Source organism: Pungitius pungitius, chromosome 13 (genome assembly GCF_949316345.1).
Source record: "Pungitius pungitius chromosome 13, fPunPun2.1, whole genome shotgun sequence".
NCBI lineage: Eukaryota > Metazoa > Chordata > Actinopteri > Perciformes > Gasterosteidae > Pungitius > Pungitius pungitius.
Window position 1 is genome coordinate 16,151,847 of NC_084912.1, and position 15,045 is coordinate 16,166,891.

General features: G+C 42.2%; 1 protein-coding gene across 1 annotated transcript in view; it reads left to right on the forward strand.

Moving 5' to 3' along the window:
* The first annotated feature begins 5,864 nt into the window (after positions 1-5,864).
* Positions 5,865-15,045, forward strand: part of plpp4 (phospholipid phosphatase 4) — a 31,141-nt gene continuing 21,960 nt past the window's right edge. Inside the window, exon 1 of the mRNA XM_037465661.2 lies at positions 5,865-6,398. Coding sequence (XP_037321558.1) covers positions 6,310-6,398 — 89 coding nt within the window. The 5' untranslated portion in view covers positions 5,865-6,309. The remainder of the gene's footprint in view (positions 6,399-15,045) is intronic.

Here is a 15,045-nt window from a genome sequence, read left to right on the forward strand (position 1 = left end):
AGCCGTTGTTCATAAATCGGAGGACCATGGGCCCCAATTGCTGAGTGTATGTGTGTGTGGATGAAAACGTACCGCTGCGTGGAAACAAGAAGCATCCTTTATGAAGGCCACAAGGGGGTCCAGAGGTCCAGGTTACAGTTTCCAGTTGTTCCCTTTAGGCCATTCAGGGACATTTACTGCACATAAGGAATTGCTTAGGAGGTTTCTGACATTGTTGCATACAGATGTGTTCTCATCTGGTAAGCGGCATAAAGCTGAAAACAACCATCAGGGACCTTTAACAATGAGTTGTACAGCATCAGAAGCGGAAGAATACAGTACTATTGTTTTTTAATTATAGTATCTTTTCACTGTTAGAGTAATTGACAATGGCTCAGCTGAAATCACTCATTTTTCAAAGCACTTCACATCTTTTTTTCAATTCATGGTCTTCTCTTTCCATTGCCCCAAATCGTTTTTTCAGGCCCTTAGAAATATTACAATCTCTTCTCATTAACTTGAACTTGGACTTTCTTGTACTGGAAGTTGAGGCTAAATGATTTATTCTGACAGAAAAAAAAGGGACAAGAAAATGTAATTAAAACCAAATGAGTTATTGGCATATTCTACGGTGAAGACACTATTCATATTTTTACATACTGTCTGACACTAAAATGATTATGTTTTCATTCTTCTGTCTCATTAGATCTGCTTTGGTAGATGTTAGGTGGAGTTACACAGTACTTTGGCTAAAAAGATAATGTTGATTGTCTTGCCGCTGTAGGAGGAACAAAGAGACGTCCCTTTCTCCTAGAAACTTGTGTTTAAGTACTTTTTAATGCAGACATAATCACTGCTTGTTTTATGTTCCCTGCCAAGTTGTATTGTGGTGTAGGAGGAGCTGCATTTCTATTCTGTGTAAAATCGTATCCTTGTAAAAGTGGTGGGTGCACAGAGACTTTGATTCCCATCCTGAGCTCTGTGTGAGCAGATTCACATGGATTCGGTTACATGTTGATGAAGGAAAGATGTCGTTTGGGGCTTTAGATTACTGTCAGTGGACAGAAGAGTATCCTATAAGTTCATAGGAGCAACCCTCTTCACTAACAGAATGAAGAGAAAAGGCATCCATTAGTCACCAAAACGCTATCTGGAAAACTATAAAATTAGAAATTGGAAACCTGATTTCTAGGGGACTAGGTTGCTAGGAGACAAATGGGGGCTGGTCAGGAAGAAGCCAAGATTGAGTGAACACTTGTGGGTGGACAATGAGTGTGGAGTATTTTAAGAAGTACAATAGTTCAGTCAGGTATGAGGCACTTATGATTGGTTGAGTAAGAGGCAAACCAGTCAGGTATTAAAGGGAACGCTGTACACTCGGACTCCTCACAAAGAGGATTGGACGTGACCAGTCGGCTGCCACCGGTCAGCTAATGCGAGGAGCGCGTCACGTGGCACCTCACGGGGGAGAATATTCGTGACGAGTGGTTTGGATGTTACTCTAAGTACTCTATACAAGACATCCTGTGTACAGTCTGCCTAGTGGCTGACTGCAGTAAACAGGAGGTTGTGTACTCAAGAAAAGTTCATCAAAATCTATACGTTTCAGGAGTAGATCAATACATTTTAGAAATAAACCTTAAAATCGCCCTTTTGGTTTGCTTTAGGTGTCCAAGAGATTCATTCTAAGCAGTTCTGGACTTGCAGCTGCAGTATCGGATGATGATAATGACGTGGAAACAATATGCTGCATTACTGTAGCCTGTAAGTGTGGACCTCCCAAAAAATATCGACATTCCAGGCTTATTGCGTATGTATGCAACTTAAATCTGAAAAGTAGAGTCATTCATCACAGATTCATTTGCTTTTGTTCCCCTATAATTCATTTATCAAAGTAAAGGCCCTCTCTTTCCCACACATGCATTGAAAGAAAAAGAAGCAAACGATGACTCTGTGGAGCAAATCCCAGCACGCCTTCCACCCCTCAGAAGGAGCAGCGCCGGGATTCCTATTCTTGTCGCAGTTTAATATTTCATCACCGCTTCTCATTTTTCAAATGCAGAACTAATTGCTGCCATTAATGACTAATTTCACTGATGGCATTAGCTTTGATAAGTGTGAAGATGATGATGGGATTAGTCAAGCTGTATTATGCTTAAAGGCCCAGGGCAAGATAGTGAGTTTAAAAGAATAGAGGACACTGGCAGTCAATGGTGGAAGAAGTTCTTCTTTGTTAGAAATCTTCTATGATCTTCTATGTGAGTGAAAGAAATACCACAGTGTACAAATACCGCTATAAGATTAATGCTAAGTAAAAAGTAATGTAGTTTTAGCATTAAACTGGACCTATAGTACCACGAGTAAAAGTACTCATTATGTAGGATTATGTCCATGAGATTATGGGATTTTAACCATTGAACCATCTTGTTCATAACTTTAATGTTGCAGTTGTAATGAGTTTTCCAAAAATTACAGTGACCTTAAGGCCAATAATAAGGTAAGACTACTTCAGAGTCGGTGTAGATATTATATCCCCTGAGATTTATTCCTCTGCACACCCAATGTTATGAGAAACGTGGGAACAACTGTTGGCCTTTTAGTCAGACTACAGGGATCCAGCCTGTCTTGGCAAGTACACGACCCGATGAAAATAAATTGAATTGAAAGATTTCCAATGTGACCTTTCTAGGATCCTTGTGTGTCTCACTCACCCAGACTGAGGGGAGGGTCTTCGTCGGTCGTTGTTATGAAAGCACACCATTCATGTTTGATTTAATAGAAACCCTTTTTAACAGCGTGATATATACCACCCGCTATGGTTCCAAAAGACTCTTCCACCAAGACGGATTAGACCCCATTAGTAGCCCAAGCCTAAATAAGACTGCTTAACTCAAAAAAGTCAACAAAAAAATGTTTACTTCAGAATTCTGTGGATATCAATTAAAACAAGTTTTTGCCATAGATGTATCTCTCATGTTTTACTTAAGGTAAATATATAGACGGAGAGATAACGGGAATTAACATGAAGATATAACAAGTTCATTAGCTACATTAAGATGATGCTTTTTCTATTACAATTTTTCTGGAAATGATGATTTGAATATGCTAACGGAGCACTATACAATTGTAACAGTTGGTTAATGGAGTAACAAAGGACACAAATGAGAACTAATAGTCATTATTTGCATTTTCGATGTTTGAAAGACGTGATATGGAAGCAAAATAGCCAAAACTATCAGAAGAAAAAACATCATCAAAAAATCTGTTCCATTGTGCACTGAGTAGGAACCAATCAGGGCCAAGATTACTCAAAAGTCAAGACCTTCAAGTGTCATTTTGTGGTCTTACTGATGCCAACCTATAATGGTGAGTGAAATCTGGGCCGGACTTTGTCCACAATTGGCTGCACAATTTACGAGAGCTGAAGCTTTGAATAACATTGTATGCTAGTCCAACATTTCTTGAACAAATAGCTCAGAATTGTAGCGAGATTCCCCAAAGAAATGATATGGAACACTAGCTGGGGCCGCTTATAATCAAACTACTTCAAAAAGTCTTTGCTCAAAATCATTTCCTCAGAATGTTTAGATTTGTATCCCTTATTACGAAGAGCTGTCTACATGTGAGCTGTGAGCAGTTCAACTGATTTCCCCAGACTTTCCTGTTTTGGAGGCAAAACTATGCAGTGATTCACAACAAAACAATAGAAGAGACAAAAGAAAGGTTAGAAAGACACAATTTGTTCCTGCAGAATGTAGTTTTCTCTCAATTTATACAACAGCTTGTGGAGCATAACCTACATTCCTGAAGCACTTCGATGCCTTTTAAACAGCACAGCACAGCTCTGTGTGTGTGTGTGTGTGTGTGTGTGCGACACATTGATTCCCGTCCGCCTCCTACTGCAAGCTTAAAGTGAGACTTAGTATTAACATCAGAAAAAGTAAAACAATGTTCCTTATTAATAAACACATTAACGCATCATCGCTGAATTCAGTACCCTCAGATGTTTTAACGTCACAGCCCGACATGTTAAGGGGTTTAACCAGATGGTGGCAAAAAATACGATTTCACCATTAGTTCTTTCTGCAATATGCAGTTGTTGTATGAAAAAAATAGAAAGATAGTAGAAATTCAGATTATGAAAATCAAAGAAGCCTTATGGGAGAATGTACGGTAGTGGTTGACAAAGCACGGCGCCTGTTACTGGTGCAATGTGTCTCTTTCCACTTCAGGGAGCAGTTGGATCGACAGACGCATTTGGCAGTTCTTGCTCAAGATTTAGTTCCTAAAGACTAATTTTAGAATCACAAGAATATTATTTTGCCCTTCTTGCCACCCTTTATTGGGTTCAAAGAAGGTACAACCTCCTTTTTGATATAGTATATGATATCTTTCTATACATGAACAAAGTAAGAGGGATGTTTACCAATAAAAACTGGTAGTCGGAAGTGTAATAAGGAGAAAGAGCAATAAAGCCTTGATCTCAGGGAGCAATATACCATTAGCAATAGCATGATGAGTCACTCTGTGACAGTAGAGACCACCATCACCAGCAGAGAGTGCACCCATATACCCATGGAGGTAATTAGTATTGCTTTGTAACCATAAACTGGACTTTGGTTTATTAAAGCACAACCTTTGAGTTCGCCACAACCTCTGGAAATGTGACTCATGGTCGACACTGCAGAGAAGGGAGAAGAACTCAAGCATGGAAAAGAAACGTTAACATATTCTATTATATATATATACATGTATATATATATAAAATATGGAAAATGTGCCTTTTTCATATGGCTCCTGTGTGTTTGCTTTTTTGACAACAAAGCAAAAGTCAGCATTAACAGGGTAGAGCATGTTCTATTTATTTCTTTTTTGTGTGATAATTGATTGCTTGTGCAGTCCCTTTAGAAAAAGTTAGGAAAAGTCACCCTGATCATAGTGAATCATTCTAATCACCATAGTTTGATGCTGCGAGGTAAAGCCATGTAGCTGGTTCACAATAAGCCCGCCGCTCCATTTAAAGGCTGAGATGTCGGAGCTTTGAAGTGAGATCTTACATCCTCACCCATACCACCATTTCACATCTTCTCTTGTTTTGTTCTTATTTAAGAGCTGGCGAAGAGGTACATCTGTCAGAACTAAGTAGAGAAATACATCATCGCCTCCGCTGTGTGTGCACTTAAGTATCATTGCCTTACATATTCCCTAACAGGGCGCCTCGTTAACACGCAACAACAGCAATTTCTGACAGAGTCGGCTTCCAGCTTGTCAAAGTTTGTTACCCAGGAAGGCGGCAACAATCTGTTTTTTTCACGTTCATTTCCACGATGGTCTTGCCCTGTCGCACGTAAACACACAGAGGCGAATCTTGGGCTGACAGGTAATGCAGGAAGGGCAGTTTTAGAAGGCATCAAATATTCATGTGAGTCTACCAGAGTGCTGGCCAGGATTCATGGCCCGAGGGCACATGGCTGCCTCCTTCATCACCGTGCTGCTGCAGACCCCCGAGGCTGGTTTCTTTATATTGGATATGTTTGTTTGTGTGTGTGTGTGTGTGTGTCTGTGGTGGGGGGTTTGGGCACAGTGATGTAATATCATGTGCCGAGGCTTAGGGTTCAGACTCATTGCTCCCACCAGCCGCTCAGTGACCACGAGCGCCCACCTCCCCCTTTCTCTGTGTCACAGGAGACGTTTGCTCCTGTGCCATGTCCCTTGGCTTTGGAATAGACAAGAGGACATTCAGTCCATCACGTGGCACTGACCGCTGGACAGGAGCGTCATGTGAGGTCCTCGGTGGTGTGTTCCAGAAACCTCTCACACTTGCCGGCAAGTGTGTGTGTATGTGTGTGTGAAAGAAAGAGAGAGAGAGAGAGAGAGAGAGAGAGAGAGAGAGAGATAGAGAGCTCCAACCCACTTTTCCCACTGTCACTACACGCCCACACCTCTAATGTTTTTTTTCTTACTCACATCTGGGCAACTGAAAAACTCCAGCCCAGTTGGAGTAATTGGTGGTGGAGGAAGGAGACTTTGACTCGGTAGAGCAGCAGCGGCATTAAGGGACGTCGGAGCCGACGGAACGCAGCGGAGACAGGCGAGGAGGAGCGGGGGAGACCGCTGCAGGTGTCGGTGTACGAGTCGCGATGGAGGTGCGCGGCGCGCGTGACTAAAGGGAGCAGCCCATTGGGAAGCGCTTTGTTAAGGTGGATTACAAAGTGAGGGGGGGGGGAGACAAAGACGACAACAACAACAACAAAACCATCAACAACAACAACAACAACAAAACGCCTTCGTGTTGCCGTCTACTTCACTTGGCTGGATTACCTCGGCACCATGAACGTGGCGCCTCCGGACCGCGGGAAAAACGTGCGCGAGCTGGCTTTGGAGATTGCCGTGCGAGTTCTGCTTTTCGGAGTTTTTGTGTAAGTATGGAACGTCTTGAAATGATTCCACTCGGGTTCCGCGCGCCATTCCACGCGACCGAGACCCCGAAGTGCTGCGTTCAGGGTCGTTTTGCGGCGGTGCCCGCGTTGAGCCGCTGCCAGTGTGCACATCACACGCAACAACGAGCGGGGCAGGAGACAGACGCTGCGGTAACAGGTGGCAACACATAACAACAAGCTCAGCATTTTTCTACCCGTCACGAATCAGCGACACTGTTCTTGGATGACACATAGGTATAGACTCATAGATTATCATGGATTTCCATAAATTGAATGGATTAGAGATGCTCAGAGAAACAGAGGCAGCTTCTTTGACACCTTCACCCAACACCCAGTAAGATATGTTACAGTACTTGCGTCATTACACCTTGCGTGTTTCTCAGCCTTCCAAACTGACAAAATTGTAAATGATTTATTGATTTTCTAGCCTGGAAGCAGTGTGCACTGTTTGCATCACAAGTGTGTCACATTGACTCTCTGCTTCGTGTAATCTAATATAAGCCTTGGGTCCTGTTATCTGATTTTCACATCCCTGCTCCTCTGTGGGAGAGAGAAAAAAAGAGAAAAGCAAAAGAAAGAAAGAAAGAAATATGTCCCAAAATCAGCAGCGCTGCCTGCTTTGCCTGTAGTGAACATCTGTCCACTAAGGGATCCAGCTGCATGTGTGCCCTGCTATCCCCCTTTAAAAGGATCCAAGAAGAGTTTGATGCTGCATAGGGAACAAGTCACCTGGAGGGATCGGACCAGAGTGGGACACGTTTCCCACTGACGCAGCCCCTCGGTCCCCTTTGTCCATCTGATGCGTTACGGAGTGCTCCAAGCCACGAAAGAAAAATAAGAAACCGATTTTTTCACAATATCACAGTCATCAGCTCGCTGCCGCCTTGTACAAACTATACTGAAGAGCCCTTATTATGGTTCCACTGACAAGTCCATTCCATACATACTGATGAAACACAGAGCAACAAAATCAAAATATTGATCTGTGTTGCAAACTGTGGGCTCTGTTTGTAATAATAAGGGTTTTTATTGATAGAGAACTATCCAATGTTTTGACAGATGAAGCACTTCGTCTCAAAGATTTCTTCTGTTTGTAATTGCTGAATGAGCTTTTTGCCTGAGGGATCAGAGGGACAGAGCTGCTCTCTGGCCCCGTGGGCCAGAGCATCCTTGTTCTTGTCACATCTCAAACCCAGAGGTGAAGGTATAAGAGAATTGGGGTCAACTGCGGGAGGTGTAAAGGACAATCGTGCGTATGCTGCTTAGCGTAAATGTAATGTCCCATATGCGTGTGTTCCCTCGTTACTTCTTGTTTCTTTGCTCATTTAAAATCTACTGTGAGAGTTTCATATTGTCCCTTATTGCTTCAGTAGATCAGTATTCAAAAACTCATTTTTCATTGTCTGTCCACATTCCTTCATTATTGTGGATGTGTACAAAGGGATGTGGAAAGTTCCTTAAGTGTTTAGTTCGGCTACATAAGCAAGTAGGGATGCATTAGAAGGTGTCTACAATAAAAGATATCATGTTCTGCCATTGTTGGTCTTTGCTGCGGGTTTAATGATTGTTGTTGGTCACACAAAGTAGTACTTGTTTCTGTCGACCACATCCCTGCACTTCTGTTCAGACCACAGTGCCCCGACTTTCCTGCATTCTTCGCAGACAAATGATGTCAAATAGGAGTTTCCTTTAAAGGAATATTCATTTTCATTTGCCTCTGCTGTGCCAAGCTGCCTGCCCATTCCAGGCCTTAGGAGGTGTGCTGACCTTCAGCGAGGGCCAAGTGTGTGACGAGAGGTCAACCCTGGGCCATCAATCAGTAATGCCATGCGGCCATCGTGGCTTGGTGGTCACACATCTCCCCATAACAAGTTCAAAGATACAATACATTAAAAAAACACAATAAAAGGCTGAAGACTACACAAGTTTGAAATAGTCCTCTTTCTTCTAACACAGAAATGGAGGATAATGGGTTCAGGGAAATTTCACTTTACTTGTAAACCGGAGAAAAACCAGCTAGAGCCTGGACAAAATACCCAAGGAGTAATTTCTCCCCTGAGTGGCTGTGTGTCTGAGCTCATGTACCAAATCAATCAACACAAGTGTTTGTGTCTCAGCACTTAGATGGCAACTTGAATACGCTAGTACATATTAGTATAGTGTCTCAGGGGAGACCAGGACACATAGTGAAAGGACGCAGGTGCATAACGAAACAGACAGATACGATGGAATACAAGAGTTTTCCGGGTTCAATGGACTGGTGTCCTGGATTGTTTTTAACTTTGATGGATCAAAATCACTCTGAGAACTCATCCAAAGCCATGGAGATAGAGTTATTGGCCAGAGAGGAGGGCAGCTTGTACACAAAGGTAGAATAGATTCAATTGTTCCAAGAATGAAACTGCAGAGTTATGGTGAGCTGGGAGGAATTCAGTTTATTCAGAGGATTTGTATTATTGAACAATGCTGGATTATTCAACATGCAACATGTTAAACACCCTCTGACATTGACATGACCGTGGGATTTTAAGAATAGTGATCTTGCTGGTGTTAAAGAGGTTGTGTTACACGGCGTGAGGCCCACTTAATGCATCGAGCAGTGAGTGGCGTAAAAAAATTCAACCTAAAATAAAATCTGTTGAAATATTCAGCCGCAAAAGAAATGACGGTTACAATATTCAACCCAAAAAACTTGACACCTTGACACACCAACATCCGGGACACTAAGGAAGAGCAATTGATTCTAGATTCAAGACCAGGAGCGTGCGTCAAGCTAAAGGAGCGAGCACCCAAAACCCCTTGGGCTTCGGATTGTAGCCATGTCCAATAATAACGGGGCTTTGACTCTTCTTTTTTGGACATGGCTAGAATCCCAAGGGCAGGACCATTCATCTCTGAAAGGCCGAATCAAGTGCCACGGACAGGCCGGGAGTACGGCAGAAATGGCAGCGTCTCGTTCGAGAGGTGTAAAGACGCACACTCAGACGAGCACCTGTGCTCCAGGTGTAGCGTTAAGGCCAAGGGGGTAATGGGGGGGGGTATTGATATCAAACAGGACAATGTTGCAATTATTTCTGTTTTTCTGGATTAATGATGAAAAACTTTCCTTGCGATTGTAGTGGTTGATTTGGCCACACTGTGATTTGCAGTTTTAATCAATGGCAGAACAAATACTCGCTGAGCAGATATTCAGAAAAACAACGGAAGAGCAGTTAGTGCTGGTTAGTTGGGCAATGGGATTCCTTTGAGAAAAGACAGTGCTTACCACTATCAATAAAAACTGCAGTATATCAAGAAGTAATTACATAATATTACAAACACAATGCTATGGCTAAAAACATTTTATTTGATGAAAAAAAACATCATTTTTGTTGTGATGTACTGAGTATTCCAGTGCATCTACCCAAACTTCACTGACTAGTATGTTAGTAAAGCATCCAGCGGTGAGAAAGACAGTTAGAGCAAAGTCTGTCTTTTCTTAATTTTCACAGAAAAACACCTTTAGCACTGAATCACAGCCCATCCGATCAGTGAGCCATCATTATCTCTGAGATGCAGTAAAAGGAGTTTGCAGGCTCTGCTGTGCCCGGAGCGACGTGGAAACCCTTTTCTACCGTTGACTTTTATTCAGCAGAGACGGAGGGGTTACAATGACCTCAGAGAAAAAAAAAAGAGATACAAATAAAAAGCATGAGAGGAAATACAAAATAGTGGTAAAGGTATTAGCTTTTGTTTCTTGACCGAGATGAGTTAAGAATCTGAGATTTAAAGGAGAATAGAACAGAAATGGCCCTGGCAGAATCAGAAGAACATGTATGTAAGGATGGATGGAGCTATTGTGATAATCAGAGAGACCACAACCTGCAGGTGCTGTGGCAGAAATAATCACCATTCCAATGAGAGCAGAGGCAGCCGACTATCACAGCAAGACCAGGGATTCCCTAACAGCCCACTCTGTCCCCGCTCTAAGCTACTCGGGCATTTCATTCCCCGCAATCCTTTGATCAGCTCATTATATCTCCTAGTCCCTGCTGTCATCTATCCAAGCCCATCTCTTTATCCTTCCGTGGGCAACCGATCACGCAGTTACCCTCCGTCTGTTCTTTTCTTTCGTTCTTAAAGGTATATTGTGTTTAGTGCCCGTTGCCCTTAAGGTCAATTTATCCATTAGATGGTAAAAAAATATTGTGTAATAAGACAGACAATGTGTCCACTCGAGGCCGCAATTAGACAGCGATGGGCTGTAAGGTGAAGCAAAACACATTTAGATCCAAACTCAAAAAAAGAGCAGCTATGTATGCAGGCTCAAAGTTTTTACAATCTTGCCGAAACAAAGTTGAAATGAGCCAAGCTGGTATAAAAGTGATAATAAAAGGTGCCAACCCAAAACATGTTAGCTGCAGCAGAATGCGAGATAAACCATGGAAAGAGTTTTACACTCACTCACTCACAGATGCACAAACATATTTAATCCTCCTTGCGGCATAAATAGTGTATTCAAATTAAAATGAGTCTTCAAAATGAATATTTAGGGGTGTCAAAAGAAGTGACCGATGCAGCCTTTAGTTCGGAAATGTAGGGAATAGAAGTAGATATGGCAATAAAAGGGAAATACTCAGATAATGTACTGGGCCTCCGAATGTTTTTATAACCTTCAGGATCGTGCAGCTAGACTGCACTAGTTTTGTTACGGTATGTGGTGGCAGATCCAAATGCAGAGACCAGGAGGTACAGGGGAAACTTGTTTATTGCTAGGAACACAGCTATGGAGACAGTGGGCAATGGCAGGGAACGGCAGACAGACTGGAGAACCAGGACGATGGATAACTACAAGGACAGCGAAAAAGAAGGCAGACAAACAATAAACCTCTTCAACAGCGCAGCCAAGCGCAGTCACTACCAGGTAGGATGAAACAACGATCCGCCCACAAGAGGATGAAGATTCGGGGTGCATGTAATGCAGAGTCATTTCTTGATTGAAGGCAGCTTGGTTCCCTGAGCATGTGACGTGACTTCCAACCAGGTCGTCTGGATAAGCTTCAGACTAGAGTCACGCCCCTACCACACCATACAGGCCCGAGGCATGGCCTTGCCGTGACAAGTTTCAACTGGGTGTCCCTAATAATCTGGTAACCAAGAAAGAAACACGTTTGGTCAAAGACAGATTCAGGTCAACACAAAATGCATCAAAGAGAACTTTTTTTTCATGATTTAGCGGTGAGTCCATCACATATGAATGATTTCTTGGCAGTCCTCACTAGGGTTGGGTATCGTTTGAATTTGAACGTTTCCGATTCCTGGTTTCGATTCCGGTTCCCAGCGATTCTCGATTCCAATTCTTTTTAGTAGGCAGGGTCAAAAAAGTTTAAGTTTAAGATATTTTAAATGAGCTAGCTAACCAAGGGTCTTTCTGAAGGAAATAGTCTGACCTTCTCCATCAATGTTACGCCGGCGGACTGAGAATTGAAACTAGGAATCGAATTTTAAACTTCTGAACGATACCGGGTAAATCGCAAAGCTAACCCAACCCTAGTCCTCACCCAAATCTACGTGAATTCTCTTTCCACTCTCATTACTGGTTGAGAAAGTGAATTGGACGTTTACAAGAATCCAGTCATTAACACTGCCGTCACAGGGAGGGTTGTGCTTATGCTGGTGGCCGTTTCTTAATGGGCATTTTCAGCTGGAAAATCACATGCTGGAATTGATCTTTGATACAATTAAATTCCCCAATGCTGATTCGCCGGAAGGATTTTTTAATGCAGCGTCGTATTCTAATTCTAATAATTTAACAACTCCGAACCCAGGAGGTGGGAATGACGTCCACCTTATCAAATGGACCCACTGTACAATACCATATGTGCTGTAGCCAATCCATTTGTCTTGAAATATTCTGCCAAAATGTCCCCATTATAAAGAAACATTCGAGCCACAGCTGGTGCTCAGCAGGTGGAGGTTGAGCTGAGTAGGAATGTGCTAGACCGCGGGGGTGTGGACCGAGTGGGAAAGTGACAGTTCCTGCACTGCTTAACACTTCCTCCAGTCCCGATTTTTCTATTCTCATCCACTTCCTGTCTTTCCTTCCGTCTCGGTCACTTCCTCTCTCCAATGCCCCTTTGTTAGGTATTGCCTTAGATCTGCCACATTACTGTCATTCCTAGCTTCATACCCTTATCTGTAGAAAGACAGGCAAGTGGCTGAGGAGATGAAATGGCCTTTGTCCAACACACACACACCTACACACCCACCCACACACACACGTCTCCTGGCACAAATCTCTGCATGTCCCTCTCCATGATTTTGTGTGTGTACCTCTCTGGCCCCTGGGTTTTGCTGTCAGACCACATTCTTTCCATGGTTTTCATAATTTAGACAATTTTTCGCCCCAACAAAGTGAAAGTGACATGCAGCAAACACTTTATGTTACAATCTCTAGTGGAAAGCAGTAGAGACGCATTTCTGACAACCTTTATGACTTTAAGGTCAGCAGCCGTTGTTTTTAGTGTTCATTAAATATGTATCAGCTTTAGATATTAACGCTTGGAGCAATCTCAGCATTTTGACAATTGACACGCCGTCAACCCGAGGAAAGGTCCAGTCAGACAGAATATCCAATAACCTTTGGGGAGTGTACAGGGTCTCTAGCTTTCACCGTATAAGCAACACTGTACATGAACCAAAAGGGTTCTAGCTCCCTATTGAAAATATGCTGAATTATGCATGTTCCTTTCTGCAATGTAGTCTTGGATGTACAGACACGGATTCACTAGACAAAATGTGAAAACATGATCATTTGCATGCAGGTTCTGGGGTTACAAGAAGTCTCTCCGACTTCCAAGCCGATTTATGGCCGTTATAATGAGTTGATGCTTGTATGCTCGGAACGTCAAAGTTGCCCTCAATCCTAAAATGTCCGTATCCTGTCGCTGTGATTCAGATTCAACTGAGTCATTACTCTGAGGAGGAATAAAAATGAGGCAATCAGGCGCTTTAAAGTACCTCTTCTGCCCCTCTCATGCCTTGTTGTTTGTAGAACACCAGCATGCACTTTATCCTGTTACCTTGCAAAGTAACTTTATCTTGTGTTTCCCCCTTCACATCTCCCCTGTCACCCTCTCACAGATTGCAACACCTTGTTCAAGGCCAAGGTCAAAGGTCATTACATTTGTCATTTTAGACAACTGCCTATGTCTGTTTACTGCCAGACAATGTTCTTCATGGCAACATAAACCACGTGTTTCCACCCAGATGTTCCCTAACATAAAAATGGAAACTTACATCACTCTACTTGAACCTGCCGTTGCGTATTTCTATATGAGCGGTTTGAATTGTGGCTCTGTCCACAAGATAAGACAATTAGGAAAACACAATCAAGATGACTTGGTGGAAAGAAATCCCAAATACTAGCCAAACTCATCCCAGAAGAGTGCTTGACACACAAATGAAAAGGAAAGGATAAAAATAATTCTAGCCATGGGCAATGAAACTTAAAAAGCCTGAGGCAACAGCTGTCACAGGGAGAAAACATCCAGATCAACAGATGTATTATAAATCATTTCAGATTCATGAATATATACATGTTTTTATGTTTGTTCATGTTTCTAAAGACACAATTGTATTCATACTGTTATTTTGTTGTGTGCGGTTTAACATAATGCCCACACGTTTTTTTTGTGTGTGTGTGTGTGTGTGTGTACATCTATTAGTGCTGCTGCTGCTAATGACCAGCTCCAGCACACTGCAGATATTTTGGGGAGCTGTGTATGTTGACCGTTGCTTTGAAGACCACGAGGCTGTAATCTCTCACCCCTTGCTTTCCACTTATGACATTTTGCGAGGATGATCGATGAGCATACATGTCAGCGTTGTGTCCCAGGCCCATATTTGTCTCCAACATCTCAGCCAGTGTGAGTGATCCAAGTAACACCTCCATTCCTTCCTCTTTTCTCTTATTCTCTAAACACAGGCGGCTTATGTATCACTTAAGAAAATCCACATGCTCAAAGCCACTAGTACACTACTTACTGCTGAGAATGTTTACAAAAGAAAAATGTATTACGGTACATTTCCGTAATCTAATACATTTAGATTTGGCACAAAATATAAATTAAGATATATATCATTTCTGCTGACATATTTAGAGTATTTCAATGTTACAGTAACTCTATTGTACCTTTAGGTTTTTTGATCAGTGTGATCAGTGCACCTTTAGGTGCTCAATGTGAGCTAGCACCTTAACACATGAGGTGTTCACAGTTGTGAACCATTCATCCTGCAAAATCCATTAGCTGCACCGGAGAAGGTTCGGTTTATCGAATGTTTTTTATTATCACAAATTTCAAAGCAATGCAAATGAAGCTAAAAGAAGATCTGTCCTTTAGAACATTTCAAGGTTATCTGTTGAATACATAATTCCCCTGTATTTTCACCGTGCAGTGAGTACGGTTTATCTAAAGGTTGCAGAATAAATACAGTAAATATAGCTGGATCAAGCTCAAATACATAATATATATATATATATATATATATATTATATTCCAGTTATTAAAGGAACAATCCACCATCCAACGAATCAGCACTGTTAATTGTTAATGCATTTTTTTAGACATCTACAAAACATCAGTAA